Source organism: Typopeltis vanoorti, chromosome 13, assembly GCF_054136105.1.
Source record: "Typopeltis vanoorti isolate ZY-2024b chromosome 13, IOZ_Tvanoo_1.0, whole genome shotgun sequence".
Classification (NCBI taxonomy): Eukaryota; Metazoa; Arthropoda; class Arachnida; order Uropygi; family Thelyphonidae; genus Typopeltis; species Typopeltis vanoorti.
The window spans coordinates 72,755,132-72,775,946 of NC_143561.1; the positions used below are offsets into that span (position 1 = coordinate 72,755,132).

The 20,815-nt window shown below is 36.7% G+C and overlaps 1 protein-coding gene across 1 annotated transcript in view; it reads right to left on the reverse strand.

Moving 5' to 3' along the window:
• Nucleotides 1-20,815, reverse strand: part of LOC150100283 (hsc70-interacting protein-like) — a 192,199-nt gene that overhangs the window by 156,078 nt on the left and 15,306 nt on the right. Inside the window, exon 2 of the mRNA XM_090402327.1 lies at nt 8,013-8,138. Within this exon, the coding sequence (XP_090258453.1) occupies nt 8,013-8,134 (122 nt within the window). The 5' untranslated portion in view covers nt 8,135-8,138. The remainder of the gene's footprint in view (nt 1-8,012; nt 8,139-20,815) is intronic.

Genomic DNA, 20,815 nt, shown 5'->3' on the forward strand with positions numbered 1-20,815 from the left:
AATAAAAAATACATTTCCGCAAATGTATACCGACTGTCCCCACTTGATCGTGGGGTCCGGGTGCATTGCACCCCCCGAGATGGCCGGCCCTGACTGTCATAGTAGTGTTAGACTGTTGACTACACCAGTTATGTTATTCCTATCAATAATCATCTATATCACTTACATTATTCCCATTAATTGACTTCCTCAGTTATGTTATTCCTTCACTTTTCTATATATATATATATATATATCCAACAATCCAAGTTATAGTCAGTCATGAAAAATAAGATAATGTTATGTTTATCCAAATGAAGCTCTAGTATTTATTGTAAACATAAATACAGTATATACAATATATTCATCATCATCAATTTCCTGATATGTAGTCCCAACGGATGTTCAGGTCACTATGACAGTGCTACTACATGATAAAGTTTACTTTATTATTAATCTCCTATGAACAATTTTTCTCCAAATCAATCTATTACTTGTAACTACTTCAAATACTGTCATACCTAACATTTGATGCTTCTAAAGCACCTCTGACCGAATCAATCCACCTAGACCTTGGTCATCTTCTGGGTCTCTTTTCAGCCATCTTGGCATCAAACAACTGTTTCGCTAACCTTTCTTCACCCACTCTATTTAAGTGGCCATACAATACCACCTTAGATTAGCTCTGCTGACACATTCTTGAATACTAATAATGTCAAGTTCCTTTCTAATATCTTCATTTTTAATATGATCTGCCATTGATTCACTCCTCTAATTTTTCTCAGAACCCTCATAGCTGTGATCTCTAGTCTTTGTTCATGTGCTTTTTTTTTAACCCACCTCTAAGATACAAAACTTAAAACTGGTTTAAATAAACACTGTCTTGTATGCTACTAGTCTGGTGTTTTGGCTAATTTCTCTCTCATTCCATATAAATTTATTATTATTATTAAGAGAGACCTCCATGGAGTCAGAGACTCATCAAGGGAGGCCACATACTACACACACACACACACACACACACACCAGCTATCATACTTATTCTTGAATTCATTCACACTGCTTGCACTCACAACATCCAATGGCAATCTATTTCAATTATGCACCACCCTCCGAGAGAAAAATCTAGCCCTCAGCCCCTTCTTAGCATCCTTAGCTTCCATCAATTGAAATCCTGTATGACCCTTTCAGAAGTTTGTAAGTCTCAATCATATCACTCCTCTTTCTCCTGTTTGCTAGTGTCTGCAGTCTACAAATTCTCAATCTGTCTTCATAATCAATAGTCCACAAGCCTGATATCATTTTTAACAATCTCCTCTCCTTTGTAGTCTCTCCAATATATCAGAATCACAATGGAAACCAGGAGACTAGACCTGTGCACAATAGTCCAAGTGAGGTCTTATCAAGGCTTTGTAAAGAGGCAAAATGACATCCTTATCTTTACATGTGAACCTTTGTTTCAGCATTGCAATTATCTTTTGAGTTGTATTTGCAATCTTTGCCACAAGGCCCCTGAACTTCAACTTCCTATCTACTAAATCTACTAACACTCCAAGATCAAGATCCCTAGCCTCATCAGTTTTTTCTAGCATAATCCCACCATCATAATACGATATTGGATATTTAATTGCACCAAAGTGCATGACTTTACATTTGCTGACTTTGAACTGACACCCATTTTCCCATGCCCACAATTCTAGGCTATTCAAATCATTCCGCAAGTATTGCATATCAGCCGTATTCCGGATTACCCTACCTATCTTTGCATCATCAGCAAATAGCTGTATGTCGCTTGTCAAATCCTTTCCGATGTCATTAATGTACAGATTGAATAACAATGGACCAAACACTGATTCTTGTGGTACACCACTTGTTACCTTAAATCTTGCAGACTTATATCCCCTGTATACCACTTTTATCTGTCGGTCTGCCATCCTCTTATCCATGCTAATATTCTATAACACAAACCCATTTTCTCTAATTTATACAATAGACTACTATGCTGTATTCTGTCAAAAGCCTTAGCAAAATCCAAAAGTATCATGGTGTATCCATTCCCTTTGTCTAGTTCGATGGTAACATTGTTATAGAATGTGAGCAAGTTGCTAAAACATGACCTTCCCTTAGTAAACCGATGTTCCTCATTGCAAAATAGATATTCACTGTCAACCCATTTCTGAATGCAAGCCCTAACCAATTTTTCCAAAATCTTCACCACCTCTCCTGAGATATTAATTGGTCAAGAGTTGGATACATTGGCTTTGCACCACCCTTGTGCAATGGAATTACCAAACATTCCTACAGAATCTTCCCTGTTCTGAGCCTCATATTAAACAGCCTGGTCAAAGGAATAGCCAGTTCAGATGAACACTCTTTTAGCACCAGTGCTGATATTCCATCAGTCTATTGCTGAATTCTTATTCAATTTGTGGAACAGCTCTAATACCTCGTCCTCATACACCTATGTTTCTTCATCCAGTGAAGAGGTAGCAGTGAGCTCAATTACGTACACTAGGTTGATAGTTTTTAACAAAATGGGCACTCAGAAGGGTTATTCTTTCTTTTACTTGCAGCATATTGATAGAATTCTTGTGGGTCGTCTTTAGCATGCAGAGCCAGTTTCTTATCATACTCCAACTTTGCTTTCAGTACAACAGTTGCGACTATTCTAGCCTGCTGCTTATAACGCTCATAACAGCCGTCACCTTCAGTGGCAGCTCATGGCTTGAAATTGTGGGGGGGTGCTGCAACTTTCAAAATACACACACACTGTAAGTACAGTATACTCTGGTATTTTCGTTTCCTTATTAGAGTACATATTTAAGTATGATCCAGTCTTCTCTATATCCTGCTACCTAAATTTTATATCTTTCTCCTTAATATATAACCTAGGTTGACCCCTAGGGATATTTCCTCTTCAGAAACTGGCAAATTTATATTTTAACTGCACCAGCCAGCTTCCTATAACAAGAATATAATTCAGGCTCAGGAAAATATTCCTAGGTTTTAGGCATATACATTAATCTAAATTCACACGCGAGTATATAGATCTCGGTTCCTTGAAGTCGTGACCTAAGATCTAATCTCTATTATATAATTTTCTAAACTCTTTCTCGCTATTTGGTTCGAATTTTATAAGTGGTAGGTTGACACCTTGAATTCAGGCAAGACTCAGATTCAAATAACAAAACATGTTTATTAATACTAAAAGACAGGTATATTAAATCTTGTATCAAGTTATCAAAACTTCTGAATTTCTAGCTAAGTTAATGTCTTATGCTTAACTATATAAACTGTTCAATACTAACCTGACTTTCTCACATAAACTGACATGCAAAATCATGTAATACAATGGATAATTAAAACAATGTTACACTCAAGTCAAGTTCCCTCATTCACATTTACTTTAAATAGATATTTCTTAAATCATTTCTCTTTTAGTTAATTAACAAAGTTAATTAACTAAAAAAGTGAAAACCCTTTGTTAATTTACTCAATTAACAAAGGTTTTCACTATTTCAACCATATACACGTTAGAGATTTATGATATACCATTCTTTGTCTAATAGAATTGGCTGTATTAATTACTCTATCCTATCAAAGTTCTCTAAAATGTCCTCAGTCTTGCTTTATCAAGACACAAATTCTACCTTCAAACAATCTCAAGATATAAAACAAAAGAATCTTTACTTTACCAAGTCCCTCCGAAGGTCTATTAGCTGCCACGTGTTGCTCAGGTCATCCTTCGTCTTGTGACTGAGTTGTTTCATTCTCTGCTACCGGACACAAATCAAGAAATGGCTGTTGCAACGAGCTTTCTCCACTCGCTCAGGTGGGTCATTCAGCGTTTGGCACCATTCTGCATGAGTTGTTGATTCTCGTACGGATCTCCGTGGAATACCTCTCAGCACAGGTCATGAACACGGCGGCTGTCGTCAACATAACACCCCTGGCTTGTCCTATCTCCGATCATTAGTCGAGAGTCCTCGATCTCCAAAATCCCCGAAAAAAACAGGAAAAAAGCCTTGAGCTTGGTGTGTATTGCCTTAAATACTTTTTCTCAGTGCCCTCTTTTCTGTATTGTTTTTCGCACAATCCATAGCTTACATCGCCCTTAGGTTGATCCCCTTTTTTTCCCTCCTTGCTATTAGGTGTTGTTTTCGAGGAAAAGCGCTTACATCAGCCTTCCCCGTAAGCCACAGCCTTCGGCATTATGACAGGCACTTGCGGCTTAGAAGTGACCGTTGATCCTATTAGTCATTTCTTACCTAGCGACTTACGATTTTATAAGAGTTTGATAATACGTAAATTAAACCATTATTCCTTTACATGAAATACTAATCTGACATTATTCTTGATTTTTAGCTTTCCATTTTACAATAAATAAATTCCAATATATTACTCATACTGATACATACTTTCATATACAACAACTTAGGTGTTTCTTACCTTCCACTGGTGAGCAGGTATTATGCAAATTTCTTTGTTATTTTGTAAAGTTTACATGTTAGATCTTGAACGAATAACTTGCCAATAAGTTCTCCATTCAATATCTAACACTACTCTAGCCTGCTGCTTATAACGTTATGCTCATAACGGATATCATCTTCAGTGGCAGCTCAAGGCTTGAAATCGTGGGGGAGCTGCAACTTTCAAAATATACATACGCACTGTAAGTACAGTGTATACGTGTTTGGATAAAATATCAAAATTATGGTAAAAATTTAAAAAAAATAAACAAGAAAAAAATATTGTTTATTATCAATAAAATTATAGTTTGGTATAACTCAAAATTACTTAAAAATAAAATATATTCTTATTTTGTTTTATGAAAAAATATTGTTTATTATCGATAAATTCATACAATTTAGTATAATTCAAAATTACTTAAAAATAAAATCCATTCCTTTAATTGTAATTAAAGGAATGGATTTAGAATTTTTGGACATTACAATCATCATCATCAAATTCCTGCCATGTACCCTCAAGGGGTGTACAGGATATGATAGTACTACATGAAAAATTTACATCATTACTAACTTCTTATCTACAATTTTCATCCAGATCAGTCTGTTACTTCTCAAGACTCCAATATTAAAAAAGCTGAAATATTTTACTTGTCCTATAGGATCTAAATTCAGAATGCTGCTGAAGTTTTCTATGCTCCTGCCTATTTTCACAGTTTTGGTTTTTTACATTGCTGATTTTCATGCAAAATTTGTTGCAGCTGTTATTCAATTTATTTAATGAATTCCGAGGATTTGCACAAGATGTGTTTAGGAGTACAACATCATCTGCATAAAGCAAAGGACTAAGTTTGACATCTCCGATTCTAATATCAGGCTTGATGCCACTTTCTTTCATAATGTGATCCATATAAGTGATGAATAAGAGTGGAGATAATGTGTATCCTTATCCTACCCCTGATTTTACATCAAACCATTCACCCTATTTCCTTCAATTCCAACTGCTGATTGACAATTTAAATATAAACTATGTATTGCTCTGTATAATGTTCCATTCATCCCATATAATTGTTTTGAAAAGATTTTCTCTGGGCACCTTGTTGTATGCTTTTTCAGATCTACAAAACTTAGTACAGATCATAAATTATATATTTAGTTTAATCCTTTATCCAAGTGTAAGCAAACAAAGTTTGCACCTGAAGTATCTTCAGGACTTGGGCAACACATGGCAAAGGTGGACAAACTTCGTCCGCAAGGAGATGCGCTTTGCACATCTCCTTGCGGACATGTATAATGCTATGCATTATTGGAAGGGTCACTACCCAGACTGGTTTTGGCCTTTATTGAGGTCTCTTCAGTGAAAGCCAGACCCAGAGGTGATACCAAGGTTGAAGCAATGCAGAAGTCATATTTACCTATATGAATTGCCAAAAGGTGTCACACCTTATTATTAAATTACTCTGGATTAGAGAAAGATGTTGGAAGAATAATAAGGTGTGACACCTTTTGGCAACTCTATAGTAAATATGTCTATATGTCAATACATGACCACATATGGAAATTTCGAGAGATGTATAATGGAAGTCAAGGCCTTTATAAGCTGAATCATCAAGAAGGATTTTGTCTTAGGTTTCTCAATCTTCTCTTACCTGGGTCCGTCACCATAAGAAGTATTGTGTCAATTGTCAGGACGTCTCATTGCTGCACATTGCTGCCATGTTAAGGGTCCTAAAGGGAATCAATGACTCGAACAAAGAAGAAATTTAGATGGGAGGTCAAAGGAAAACAAGCCAGAAAGAAAGACAAAAAGAAGCACTTTTGTGTGGACAAAAGATTCATGTAAAAGGTAGTGCTGAACAAGAATTGTAAGTACTTATCTATGTGATATTTTCGAGCAAGAATGTATATCAGGTGTATCTGTGTATAGGTACAATAAGATTGTGTGAGTTAATATCGATATAAGCTCACTCAGGGTGTGTCTTAATCTCAATTATGTATAAGTAATTATTGTAAAAGTAAGAAGATTACTGTACTAGATACTGTAAATTAATACTGAATTAAGCTTATTCAAGGTATGCTTTGCTTTCAGTTTGTGTATGTATGACTAGAAGGATAATTTAATTGTGACTTACTTCAAGGGAAGAACTGAAATGAATAAAGAATTGTAATGCAATTTGTGTGCAAGTGTGTATTAATGTGGATCAGATCAGACTGTGTAAATAATCCTTTTGATTTAATTAAATAGTTTGTGTCCAATGTGAACAACATATTGGACTGATTCTATCAATGCACTATCTGGAAAATTTCAAAACTACATTAGATTAAGTTTAAGTAATCAATAATCAAACCACGACTAATTAAAGGTAAAGATTAACACAAGTGGGGAGGAATAAAAACAATTTCTGCTTTGTCTTTAGTTTGAAAAACTTATAATCTCACACTCAATGCATGGTCTAACTGGTGCAGTCAGAAAAACAAATAAATTTGTTAAACCATAGAGTGCGAGAACATAAGATATATTAGAAATAAACAAATGGCGGTAGTCAATAGTTATGGTAGTCGACCATTTACGACATTTCACAAAGTTTAAGTCAAAAAAAAAAAAAAAGACGAAGCAGAGTTGCTAGAAGTGAAAATACAAAGAAGTTTAAACAGTATTATTGAGATATGTTTAAGTGCAAGGATACCTCTCCAAAACTCTTGAGTGATCTACAAGATCACTCTAAATCTCAGTGAGTGAACCTAAAGGATCACTATTAAACTCATTACTCTTGACCTGAATCACTCCAGAACAGGAAACTCAGCAGTGGTTCCACCCAATGACAGGCAAAAGCCTGTCACCAAGTATAGCCTTCTCTGCTCCCTAGGACAATTAGCAAAAAGGTGTTTGAGCTAGGATTTTAAGAAATACTTCCTCAGAAGTCAAATATAAGAGCTGACAATATTCAAGTCTTAAGAAATAAGAGAATAAATAACTTGAAGGAAAATTGTTGATAAGAAGCTAGTAATAGTGTAAACTTGATTAATTACATAGTACTAAAAATAGTATTCTGTAGATGCTTGAGGATAATTAGCAGCCTAGTTTATTAGAGTTCCAAAGTGGGATTTAAAGAAGTTTCATGTTAAGTCACTAGAACAGTTTCCAAATTATATGTATCAGCTAATCCACTATACTAATGTCATTAGATTACATGGATGAGATTTAAAAAAGAGAAAAAAATAGTGGATGAATCGGCATACTCCTTGTGCTGGCTGTAAAATATCTAAATTCACCATTTTTCTTTCTATATCGTTTTTAAATGAAAAATGAAGCTAACATGCATGTTAGCTTCATTTTTCATCCCAAGCCAGACGAGCACAAAATTGGTCTCTCCTCGTACTTATTCCCATGATAATACCCATTCTCATCATTAACACAGTGACATAACTATCACTCTTACACGAACATTCTCATCATTCCCCTCATAATTTAGTTTCCCCCCTGACTCTGTGTTAGGTCTCATACCAATATTATATTTTTTAAAAAATAATATGCCTAATACTAGCATTCATGAGGGATCCACTTACCTGGAAAGATATTCCTTAAAAAATGATAATTCAGGAATATGAAGTACAGAAGGATTCTTCTTACACAAATTTATAAACTCGGCTAACTGTGAAAGTTGCCTCTTATCCATCTTTTCAGCCATTTTTCTGTAAACAAATGAAAAAATATACTGCATTACAAAAATCGACTTAATTACCTGTAATTGTCAACATAAAACAAAAGCTTCAAATATTATGTGAATTTATGATCTTCTCAATCCCCGATGAGAGCAATATGTGCCGCAAATAAAGAATATTACTGCAGCCTTAAGAATTATAAAAAATATTTATATATTAATTGAACATTAAAAAATGAAATATTAAATAATAATGCTAGATAATGATGATGTAAAAAAAAAAGAAAAAAAGAGAAATAATGCATCTCTTAAACGGCTCTACCGGAGGCAAGGTTCAGACTTCTTGGACCTTATCCTAAACATACTTGGATATAGCCACTAGAGGGCTACATGGTGTGTAGTGTTTGTGGAGAGCTCCTAAACAGATGTCATTTTGAGTAATAATTGGTGAATTTGCATAGTATTTACATAGTATTGTTTACTTTTCATATTTTAGTGTGTCTGGGTGATTTTTGAGTGTTTTCTGAGTATTTTAAATAGTAAATTGATAGATACGATTATCTGTGCACATGGCCCCCCATAAAGAGGAATACAACAAAGATGGCATTCAGGTCGCCATCTTTGTCTAAAAATTTTAATTTAAAGGATTTGATTCAGTGTACCGGTTGTGAAATGTATGCATTGAGGAGAGCGGTTGAAGTCTGGTTAAACAATGATAGTGGAGTGAATGTGTGCAGAAAGTGTAAAGAATGTGAGGATTTAAAGAGTGTTTAAGGTAGTGAGAGTGATATCGTTATTGAAAGTGAGAATCTAGAAAATAGTGATATGCGAGGTATGAATAACGATATTTGCGAGGTAGTACCAGATAGTGAGAGTGGTGTTGAAAGTGAGAATGAATGCAAACATACAGAACGAATGAATTAATTATTGGAGAATAAAAATGATGAGATTGATGCAACGAGTGAGATCGCTCAGTTATGAGGAGTAATACACAGGGCAAATCGGCAGCTGGAGCATTGGCAAAAATGTTTACCGAGCATACCGACTGATAAACAGCAAAAGTATGATAGAAAAAATAAGAGTAAGGTAGTGTGTAAACAAAATGAAAGTGCAAGTGTCGTATGGAGATTCCTTAGTAAGAGGTGTGTTAGTTGAGAGTTTAACAAAATCGTACCAACCTGGTGAGAATGTTAAGGATGTAAGCGAGTCAATTAGAATGCAAAAGCAGTGAGTGAAAGAATTGATAGTGGTAGCAGGTACAAATGATTTGAAAGGAGACAAAATGGCTATGAGTGAGGATGTGAAGGAATTGCTTGAGGTAGCAAAAGAGAAGAGTGAGAGCGTTAGGATGGTGAGTCAGTTGCCACGGTATGACAGTGAAGAGTATAGAAGGAGGGCCATAATTGCAAATAACTTTATGCGAGAATTATGCAGGAAGAGTGGTGTGGAATTTGATGTGTGGAGTGAGTTTGATGGGCGAAAGGATTTATATAAGATGGATGGTTTACATTTGAATGGATTTGGTGTACGGAGACTTGAAAAGGTGTTGCCGAATGTAGTGGAAGTGGATGTGCAGAATCAGGGAAACTAAGAGTTATTAAGAGGGGGGGGGGAGAAGATATGCAGACCTTAGGGAGACAGTTGAGTGTATGAATGTGTGTAATATGCCCAAGCGAATACGAAACACTACGAATCAGAATGGGATAGTTAGTATAAGGCATCAAAATAGGGATGGGACAAATGGGCTTCTGCAATTCATGTATACCAATGCCAGAAGTATTAGGAACAAGAAGGAAGAATTTTTGGCCTTGGTTGCCACTTCCAGACCACAGTTTATTGGCATTAGTGAAACATGGCTGACAGAAGATGATATAGCTAGTGGGATTGAATGTGAGGAGTATGGTGCGTTCAGGAGTGACAGGGAGAATAAAATGGAGGGAGGACTGTTACTGATGATAGCTGATGAGCTACAGCCAAGGAGAATAGAGTGCAACTGCAGGATAGAGAAAAGAGCACATTTGAGGCTATTTGGTGTGAGATTGAAACTAGCAGAACAAAATATACAGTTAGGTGCTGCTATAGACCAAGTGATGGAATAGATGGTGGAGATAGTATGCATAAGCAAATAAAAGAAATGAGTGGAAGGAGGGTAATTATTATGGGTAATTTCAACTATGGTAACATTGACTGGAAGCAGGAGAGGACACATGGGAGGAAGGAATTGGATTTTATGCGATTATTAAGAGAAAACTATCTGCGACAGCATGTAATGGAAAATACTAGGGTTCAGAGAGTGCTCGACCCTAGTAATTACATCTGAGAATTTGGCTTTAACGAATATGACCACGTTGCCACCAATTGGTGAGAGTGATCATAGGGTATTGACTTGGGAGGTGGCTAAAGGTGTGGAATTTACAATTAAGACAGGGTACATGTGGAATTATCGGGCTGGTAAGTATGACAAGCTTAGGAGTTTGATTGGTTCAGTGCCATGGCATGTAAAACTGCAAGGGCTAGATGTTGATAGTGCATGGGAGACGGTTAGGAGGTGTTTGCATGAGGCAATGGCTGACTGCATACCTAGAGTCCGAATAATAAATCAAGTAAGGGTTAAATGGATGAATAACACCTTTAAGCTTGAGCTGCAAAATAAGAAACAACTATGGAGGGAATTTAAGGAGAAAGGTGACTGGCAGGCACATGAACGGTATAAAGGGCAGATTAGCCATGCAGGCTAAAGAGAATCCCAAACAGTTTTTTCGATATGTTGCAAGTAAAAGAAAAATTGTATATGGCAGAATGATTTTAAAGAATGCTGATGGTAGGGAGGTAACCGAATCAGTTGATATAGTTGAATTACTGAGCGAGCACTTTGCAAGAATATATTATTCAGGTGGCGACATTGCAGGAATGAATGAACCAATAGATTACACGGGAATTGTGGTGAATGAAGTGGAGCTGAGTAGTCTATTACAAAACCTGTGGGATTGGATGGTATACCAGCTCGTGTCATACATGAAGCAGCTAACGAATTGTCAGTGTCCTTGATCATTTTGTTTAATTTGAGTCTTGGGTCTGGTTTAGTCCCGAGGGGGTGGAAAGAGGGGAAAATAGTTCCACTGCATAAAGGAGGTTCCAAGACTGCTGTTGTAAATTACCGACCGATTAGCATATCAGGAATTGTTGTCGAGGTCTTGGAGAAAATAGTCAAGAGGAAAATACAGGATTGGATAGATGAAAATGGAATACTGTATGGGGGACAACATGGTTTTGTGAAGGGTAGATAATGCCTCACTGACTTGTTCACGTTTTATAACACAGTGATGGCTGAACTGGTGAATTCAAGGGTAATGGGTTTACAGTGATTCTACTGGACCTTGCTAAGGCCTTTGACAGGATACCACATAGAATTCTAATCAGTAAACTGCAGCATATGGGGATGGATATAGGGTTGGTGAGATGGATAGGAGGGTGGTTGATGGAGAGATATTAGAGAGTGGTTTATTCAGGAGTAGAGTCCAAAAGATGGCTTGTGACTAGTGGTGTGCCGCAGGGTACTGTTCTTGGACCACTACTTTTCAATTTGTTCATTAACGATATAGGACAGGATCTGAGAGGAAGTGTTCACTTGTTTGCTGATGATGCAAAGTTGGGTAGAGCAATAGTGAGTGCACAGGATGTCAAAATTTTGCAAGATGATTTGATTAGTTTGGAGGAGTGGGCTAAGGAGAATGGATGTCAATTTAATGTGGTAAAGTGTAAGGTTATGCATTTTGGGGTGAAAAGATTAGCAGCAGTATATGACACTGGTAGAACCGTACTCAAGGAGATTGATGAGTCCAGGGATTTGAGAGTGTTGGTGGATAGGGAGTTGAAGTTTATGGGGCATATCGCAAAAGTGGCTAAAACAGTTCATCAAATCACTTGGTTGATGAGCCCATCTAGACTACTGTGCACAGATATGGGTGCCAGGGTTCTTCTTGATGGAGGAGGTGGAGAGGATCCAGAGACGAGTGACCAAGATGATAGCAGGTCTATGGAATGAACCTATGAGAACAGGCTGAAGATTTGTGGGTTGCAAAAATTGGTTGATAGGCAGAAAAGGGGTGATATGATTGAGACATTCAAATTAATGAAGGGTTTCTATAAGATTAACTCGGAAGATATTTTTGAGAATAGGACTGGTGGTGGGAGGACTAGGGGCCATAAATGGAAGCTGGGCAAGAATGTGGTTAGCAAGGGTGCTAGAGCTAGTTTTTTTTTACGTGGAGAGTGGTGAATGAGTGGAATAAGCTGCCAGAGTCCGTTGTGGGTGCTATGACTGTGAATGAGTTCAAGGTGAGGTATGATAGATACTGTGTGAATGTCGAATAGTTATTCTTGACATGATGTTAGGGCCTCCCACGATGAGTCTGTCAACTCCTTGGAGTTGCCCGAAATAATAATAATAAAAAAAATACTATTGTCATGTTTCCATCAAATGGTCTTTGGAAAATGTAATAATAGGCTGTATAATACTTTAGGAATTATGTCATTTTTATTTTAGCTTAGGTTAGCTAAAATTCAGTCTAGCTTTCTTAATCTCCCTACTGGCTATGAAAGTAATGGAAGTGTTATTACACTCCATAAGGTATAACAGCTTTAATTAAAATTATTTAATTCCCACTCAGGAGAACATTTAATTGAATTAACTTCTGTTTATAGCTGCACCTCAGAGTCAGTAGTATAGTGCTGGAAGCAGGAAACAAGTAATCCTTTATAGCATGCAATGTAGTTCTAACTTCAAGTAGAAAAATATTATGATTCCTGTCACCAACCAGAGACAGAATGGTTGTCTTTAACTGAAACTCCCTCTAACACTATAATCAGACCCAGCACTTTTTTGACCTTGAGTCCCTTCTGTCACATACTGCTCAAGGAAGTTGTCCAGCAACATCTCAACAAATTCAGTGTCATTCTTCTCATGAGATTCCACTGCTACCCAATCAATGTTCAGATAATTAAAGTCCCCCATTATGATTATACATTTCTCACCCATCATCTTTATTTGGTAATGCATTTCTTTGTCACTTGCAATTGATCCACTAGGTTTGTAACAACACTCCACTATGTATTTGATCTTGTTGGACTCACTGTCAGTGCCAGGTTATTTTGCACCCTAGGCAAAGTTTACAAGTGCACCCCTTATTTCATAAACTAAAATGTTTCTAATTGACATTAAACAAAATAAAATTGTCTTTCAGGTTAAATTAATAGGGCTTTTTTTATTTTATTTTTTAATTAATATGAAAATTCTATACATTGGCAGTTAAGCAAATAACTAGAGGGAAGGGTTAATCAAATGAACTAATAATGTTCATCAGGTGATTCATCTATGCTGGCAGGAATACATATAGGTTGATGGAGCAGAAAATTATCTTGTACGCTTGTCAGCGGCTAGATCGGTTTCAAAGCACCAGTTCTCATCTGATTACTGAAGTTAAGCAAACCTGAGCCCAGTTATTATTTGGGAGGGTACCACCTGGGTGCTGCTGTCATTAATTATTTGTGCCTCCACAGTGCAATAGGAAGAACGATGGTACGTTGTGCCCATCGATTAGAAAAGGCCTAAGTTCAATTCTCGTCATGATGGGAGGAATCTTTATATGGACGTTTTCAAGCAAAGGTGAGTTAGCCGATCTCATACGGAGGTAGCAGGGTTTTTTCTCCTGGAAACTTGGATTTTTCGTCCCGCATACAGACAAATTGGCCCTTTAGAACGCACGCAATTTACAGACAAAAATACTACATGTGGAGATGGTGGTTGTGGGCAGTAGATGGCATTGATGTAGGTGACTGGTAGTAGTGGAGAAGAAGTGTTATATAGTAGGTGTCCTTCCGCGATGAATCTTCAGACTCATTGGAGGTGTCAAAAATAATAATAATAATTTGTTGTGCTTATTATAGCATATTTAATTCTAAGTTTTATTTAGATTTCACTTAGTTTTCTAAGAATTTTCTTTTATTCACTGATGATCACTATACACTTTTTTTACACAATAATATATACATAAATAATTTCCAATCATCAGAATTATCCACTTTTTCGCAAATCCTGCATTCAATTTTTTTTTTTTTTCTTTTTGTCAGCAACTCTTCTGTTTTATTAAAAATAGATATTTTGCATGCTTTGGATATGAGAAGTGAACAAGCAAGCAAAAGACTTAGTGGTGGTTGTGGGAGCAGATGATATGGTTGGACAGAAGGAGACTGAGAGGATGGATACCAGGAAATTATTCAGGGGAGAGAGAGAGATAACCTCATGGTAAAAAAGGTTATTGGTATGCTGCCAAGGTACAGTAATGACAAGTTCAGACAGTGAGCAAGTCATGAACAGTACACTGGCAGAACTGTGTGAGGGGGGAAGGAGCACAGTTTTTTAATGTGCATAATGCACTCAAGGAAAGGATGACACTGTACAAAAGTGCTGGATTGAATTTAAATGGATTTAGTGCGAGTCAACTGGAAACTTGCTAGAAGAAAGCATAATAAAGGAGATGAACAAGAGACCAGAGATAACAGATGATGTGAAAGATCAGACGAGTAAAAGAGTTAGAGCTGAAGTGCATGAATGAAGAGAGTAGTGGTGTGAGATCAGGGCAAGATAACAGGAAAATGAGGAGTCAGGATAGACAGGAAGAGACGACATAAGGAGATGGACGATGAAAACAGCAATGAATGTTTATAAGACACTTGTATTCACAAGAATAATAATTTTATGGCTAAAAAAAAAAAAAAACACGTAGTGTGTAGGGAATGGTCAGCATAGGACTGAGAAGGCCTGGAATGTAATAGTTGAGCGTGAAGAGACAACAGTACATGGTAAAGGTGATTGGATATGGACAGGTGCAGAGAAATTACACATGAAAAGAAGCATAGGTAGGACTCATTATAGACCTTGAAGTGCTATGTTTATTTATGAATGCCAGAAGGTATTCATAAATAAACATAGTAATTCCCTTCTAGGACCAAGAATAAGTGAAACATGATTGGATGATGATATCCTGAAAGGAACAGAAATGGAAGGGTATGGTTTTTCAAGACAGAAAGGATAAGAAGGGAAGTGAGGTTGATGATAGCAAGGGAATGTCTACACAAGGGGAAATAGTGACAGTGATTTTGAGGAAGCATGGAGTGAGGTGGAGGTTAATGAGAAGAGATATTTAGTTGAATGTAGCTATAGGCCAGGAAGTGTAGATGATGGTGAAGAAATGTACAGGGAACTTGGGTTAATGAATAAGTGAAGGGTGATCATGATGGATGATTTTATTATGGCAATATAGACTGGAACAAAGTGACAGCTTAGAATAAGCAAAAGGAATTACTTCGGGGGACCAACTATCTTGGGAAGTATGTAAGAGAGGACATGAGGATTGAATCTTAGATCTGATCATACCATCAGAAGATGAGACTGTGATTGTATCATATTTCTCTTCAAATAGTAAAAGTGATCATCAGGTGATCACCTAGGTGGGAGCCAGTCATGTGAAGACTTCAGTGAAGAAAGGATACATGTGGAAATACAAGACCTATGATTATAAAAATCTTAAGAAATAGCTTGGAGCTAAGGCATCGAATGAGGAATTAAGCAGAAAGGAGATAAATTCTGTTCGCACAATGACCAAGAGCTGTTCAACTGCATCAACATGTAAATGTATTTTGAAGGTCAAATGACTGAATAATGAAGGTGTCAAAAGGATGAATAAAGAAATGGTTGGTTAATTGATTGATTAGGAGTTCATCAGTGTACGAACAGCAAACATCATACTGTGCTAAACCAAAGGTTACAGCATTGCTCAAGGTAATAATAATTATTATTATTGTATGGGCACCTCCATGGAACCCAAAGACTGATTGCAGGAAACCCAAACTATCCACACAATATCTATCATACCTCTCCTTGAACCCATTAACAAACAACTCACTCCAGCAACCCATTCCATTCATTCACCACATCCAAGTGAAAAATCTAGTTCTCACACAACTACTAACCACACTCTTACTCACCTTCCAGGGATAACCTCTTGTTCTGCCCATGTATATGAGACATTTTCCCTGCATCAATCCTATAAAACCCTTTAAGTAACTTAAACGTTTCTATGATATCCTCTCTTTTTTGCCTATCAACCAACTTTGCAAACCATAAACCCTTAATCTGTCCTCTCTCCCTAACACATAGGGAGCATTCCACAGACCGCTCATCATCTACCATCCTAATTACTCATCTCAGGATCCTCTACACAACTTCCTCATCTCTAAGAAACCAAGTAACCAGACCCAAGTGCAGTAATCCAGATGTGGATGTATCAAAGCCTTATAAAGAGGTATAACAACTTCCTTATGTCTACATTTTAATACCGTTATTTAAAAAATACAATTATCTTACAAAGACAAATCAAAGAATGAATCGTGTGACCGAGTGCATCGCAAAAAGGTGAGTCTGCCTTCATCAATGCATTCATTTAGTTCAATATTACTTACATGTATATACAGTACAAATATGTAACAGGCAATATTATTTTTAATAAAAATTGTACCTTTCTCACAATTTCATTAAAATAATAAAACAGAAATTATAAATTATAAAATTACCTACTTTTCCGTTTTTGTGCATTTTATTAGTCTTTCCCATTAAATTTTATGGATAATTTGTGTAAATTCAACCTTCATTATGAACGAAAATACAAACTGAGTTGTGCTGTGCTGTGATGTACATTTTAAACCCACATTAAAGGAAAGAATATTTACACATAATTATGTGTAATGTATAGTGAGAATAAACTATGCTTTTGCTTTTCCAACATAACATTTAATTGTTTTTTTTTTAAACATTGCCTATAACAATATTTATATACAGCGAACCAATACCTTGTGCAAGTAAAAATTTTTTACAGTTAGTAGATTTAAGTTGCATTTCTGGAGTGCTGGTACCACATATACCCCACCCCCCAAGTCAAGACCACATGATCACTCTCTCAAATCAGAGGTAATGCGGTCGTTTTGGTTATAGATAGCTCTTCTGATCCAATGACCATAACCAATACTCTGATACCTAGAGTCCACCCCATCACATGCTGAATCAAATAATTATCTCTCAGAAGATGTACTCACACTAATTTGCTGTTGCAGGTCTTCCAAATAATCCCTGGCATATAGCAACAACCAGCATTATATTTTGTCTATGGCCTCATCTTACACCAGACTGCCTCAAAAGAACTGCTGTCCACTGTCTGTCGATTCTTTTTTGCTGCAATTCATCTGCTATCAGCAGTACCCTTCTGGCCACACTAGCTTCTTTATCATCCCTGAAAATACTATGCCTTTCACATTCTATCCCTAGAACTACATCATCTGCTGTTTGCAAAGTCTCACAAATACCTATTTTTAGTGAGGCTGCACTAACCAATGCCAAAAATTCCTCCCTCTTGTTCCTGATACTTCTCATATTAGCATATACACATGTTGTAGAAGCTTCTGTGGAGAAAGGATATATTAGAACTATTTCCAGTATTAAACTAGACACAAAGATATCAAATAGAAACTATGTTTTAATTCGACTAGTTTTGTGAAAAAATTTTTGTTTCCCTTCATCAGGGATGCATGAATAAATAAAAAAACTAGAAGGAAAATAATAACACTTAACATTTCTAATGAAAAATGTTCGAAAACATTTAAACAGTGGAAAACTTGCACTCAAATATACAAAGCATGAAATTGAAAAATTGCAGAAGCAGCAAGAATAGCAAGGCCGAGAAGAGAAAGAAGGCAGTCCAAAGTGGTAATAAAGACCAATGCAAACAAAAAAGAAAAACAAGTTAAAGAGAAAACTATTTATGGAGGCTCGTTGATTATGGGAATACTTAATGAAAATGTGACAAAATCGTGATTCACGATTTTAGTCACACAATCCGGATGCAAAAAGGTAAGTCGAAGGAATGGCTTGTCTTGGTTAGCACACTTGATTTGAGAGGAGAGAAGTATTCTGAGGAAGGATGTAAAGAAGTTGTTAGAAGAGGAAAAACTAGAGAGTGAGAAGGTGAAGATTATAAGTCTCCTACAACACTACAATAGATGTGAACTGAGGAAGAGGACATTGCTAGCTAACAAGTCTATATGTAGGTTGCGTAGAAAGAATGATGTAAGATTTGTGGATCTGTGGTCTGTATTTGATAGAAAGAATTTGTACACTGCTGATGGACTTTGTCTAAATGGTTTTGGTAGTGTTAGGTGTCTAGAGAGTTTTGTTCACCAAGCATACTGAAGAGCAGATTCAGGAAAACTTAAGTAATTAGGGTGGAAGCAGGTGAGTTTGTATGAAGGCATACACATGAGGTAAGTGAGTGTGAGAACGACGAAGTGTAGAATCTGGTCTCTCAAACAAAAATATTGAATAGGATAGTCAATTCAGGAAGTAAAGATGGGTGGGGCCTAAAGGGATGCTGCAGTTTCTATGTACTAATGCCAAAAGTATCATGAACAAGTGGGAAGAGTTTTGGCCATTGATTAGTACAACCTTGCCAAAAGTAATAGGCATTAGTGAGACCTGGCTAACAGCAGATGATATAGTTAGGGATAGAATGTGAAGGATTTAGTATTTTCAGGGAAGATAGAGAACACAGGATGAAGGAGGGGGCACTGCTGAGGATAGCTGATGAATTGCAATCAAAAAGAACAGGAGATAGACAGAAAGGTGGCTATTAATTTGAATCAGTCTGGTGTGAGATTAAGGCCAGTAAGACAAAACATATAGTTGGTTGTTGTAATAGGCCAGGAAGTTCCACACATGATCTGGAAGACATGCATTGCCAAATTAGTACAATGAGTATAGGTCGAGTGATTATTATGGGGGAGTTCAACTATCAAGATATAGACTGAAAGGAAGAAAGATCACATGGCAGGAAGGAAATGAAATTTATACACCTACTAAGAAATAATTACTTGAGGCAGCATGTGATGGAGGGGACCAGGGGGTATGAGAGTATTAGATCTGGTCATAGGATCAGAAGAGTTATCCATAACAAATGTGACCATAGTACCTTCGATTGGTGAAAGTGACCATATGGTCTTGATTTGGGAAACAGTACAAGAAGAGAAATATTCTGTCAAGAAAGGGTATATGTAGATGATTACGGCAAGCTTAGGAAGAAGCTTAAATCTGTGCCATGACATAAAGCACTGCAGAGTAAGGATGTTAGTAGTAGATGGGAAATAGTTAAAGGTCATCTAGAGGAAGCAATATTAAACTATATACCTAAGGTAGGGAGGGTTAATCAGGTAGGAGTTAGATGGATGAATAATATCATTAAGCACAAGCTGCAAAAGAAATACTGTGGAGGGTATATAAGGAGAAAGGTGACTAGCAAACTCATGAACAGTACAAAGCTCAGGCAAGAAAGGCAAAATCAAATTATGAGAAGAATCTAGCCGAGCAGGCCAAAGGAATTTGCAAGAGTTCTCTTGTTATGTGGCAAGTAAGAGGAAGAATGATTATGGAAGATTAACCTTAATGAATGAAAATGGTCACGAGGTGACAGAAGCAGATAAAATAATCAAGTTACCGAGTCACCACTTTCCAAGGGTATATTATCCTAGCAAGGTTACTGCTTTAACATATGTGACAGATACTAATGTGGGAAACAGAGGTGGATGAACTGGAGGTTCTTAGGATATTGCAGAATCTCAATGTAAATGCAGGTGTGGGATTAAATGGGATATCAGCTCGGGTTTTGCGAGAATGTGCAAAGGAACTAGCAATGCCTCTGACTAGGCTCTTTAAGTCTCAGCTCTGGTAGAGTTCCAAAGGAGTGGAAAGAGGGCTAAATAATTCCCTTGCATAAGAAAGGTTCTAAGACTGCAGTAGCAAATTATAGACCAATCAGTATCTCAGGTGTGTGTGGTGATAAAAGTACTGGAAAAATTGGTCAAAAAGAGAATTCAAGAATTGGTGGATAAAAACATGATACTCTATGAGGGGACAACATGGCTTTGTGAAGGGTCGGTCATGTCTTAGTAATTTACTATCTTTTTATAATAGAGTAACAGCAGATTTTGGTAAAGGAAATGGCTATACAGTGTCAAATGTCTTTGTAAAATATAGCATTCTGCTGGATTTTACAAAGACATTTGACACTGTAGGCATTTGAGAGAATACCACTTGGTACTCTGCTGCACAAATTAGAACAAATGGGGATGGATATGACACTGGTTAAGTGGATAAGAGGGTGGCTGCTGGACAGATATCAAATAATGGTATATGATAAGGCAGAATGAATTCGAGGTTAAAACAGGTTACTAGTGATGTGCCACAGGGTTCAGTGCTGGAACCAGTGCTGTTTAATTTGTACATATATGATATAGGAAATAACCTGAAAGAAAATATTCAGTTGTTTGCTGATGATGTGAAATTAAGTAGTATGACAGTTAATCAAGGTGATGTGGAGAGCTTGCAGGATGGTTTAAATAGGCTATCAATATGGGCCAAAAATAATGGGTATCAGTTTAATGTGGATTAAACTGATGTGGGTAAAGGATTAAACTAAATTTGTTATAGTCTAACCAAGTGGAAAATAAACTTCCAACATCTTTCTCTAAATCCAGAGTAAATTAATAATAAGGTGGTACACCTTTTGGCAACTCGTATAAGTAAATATGACCTCTCCATTGCTTTTG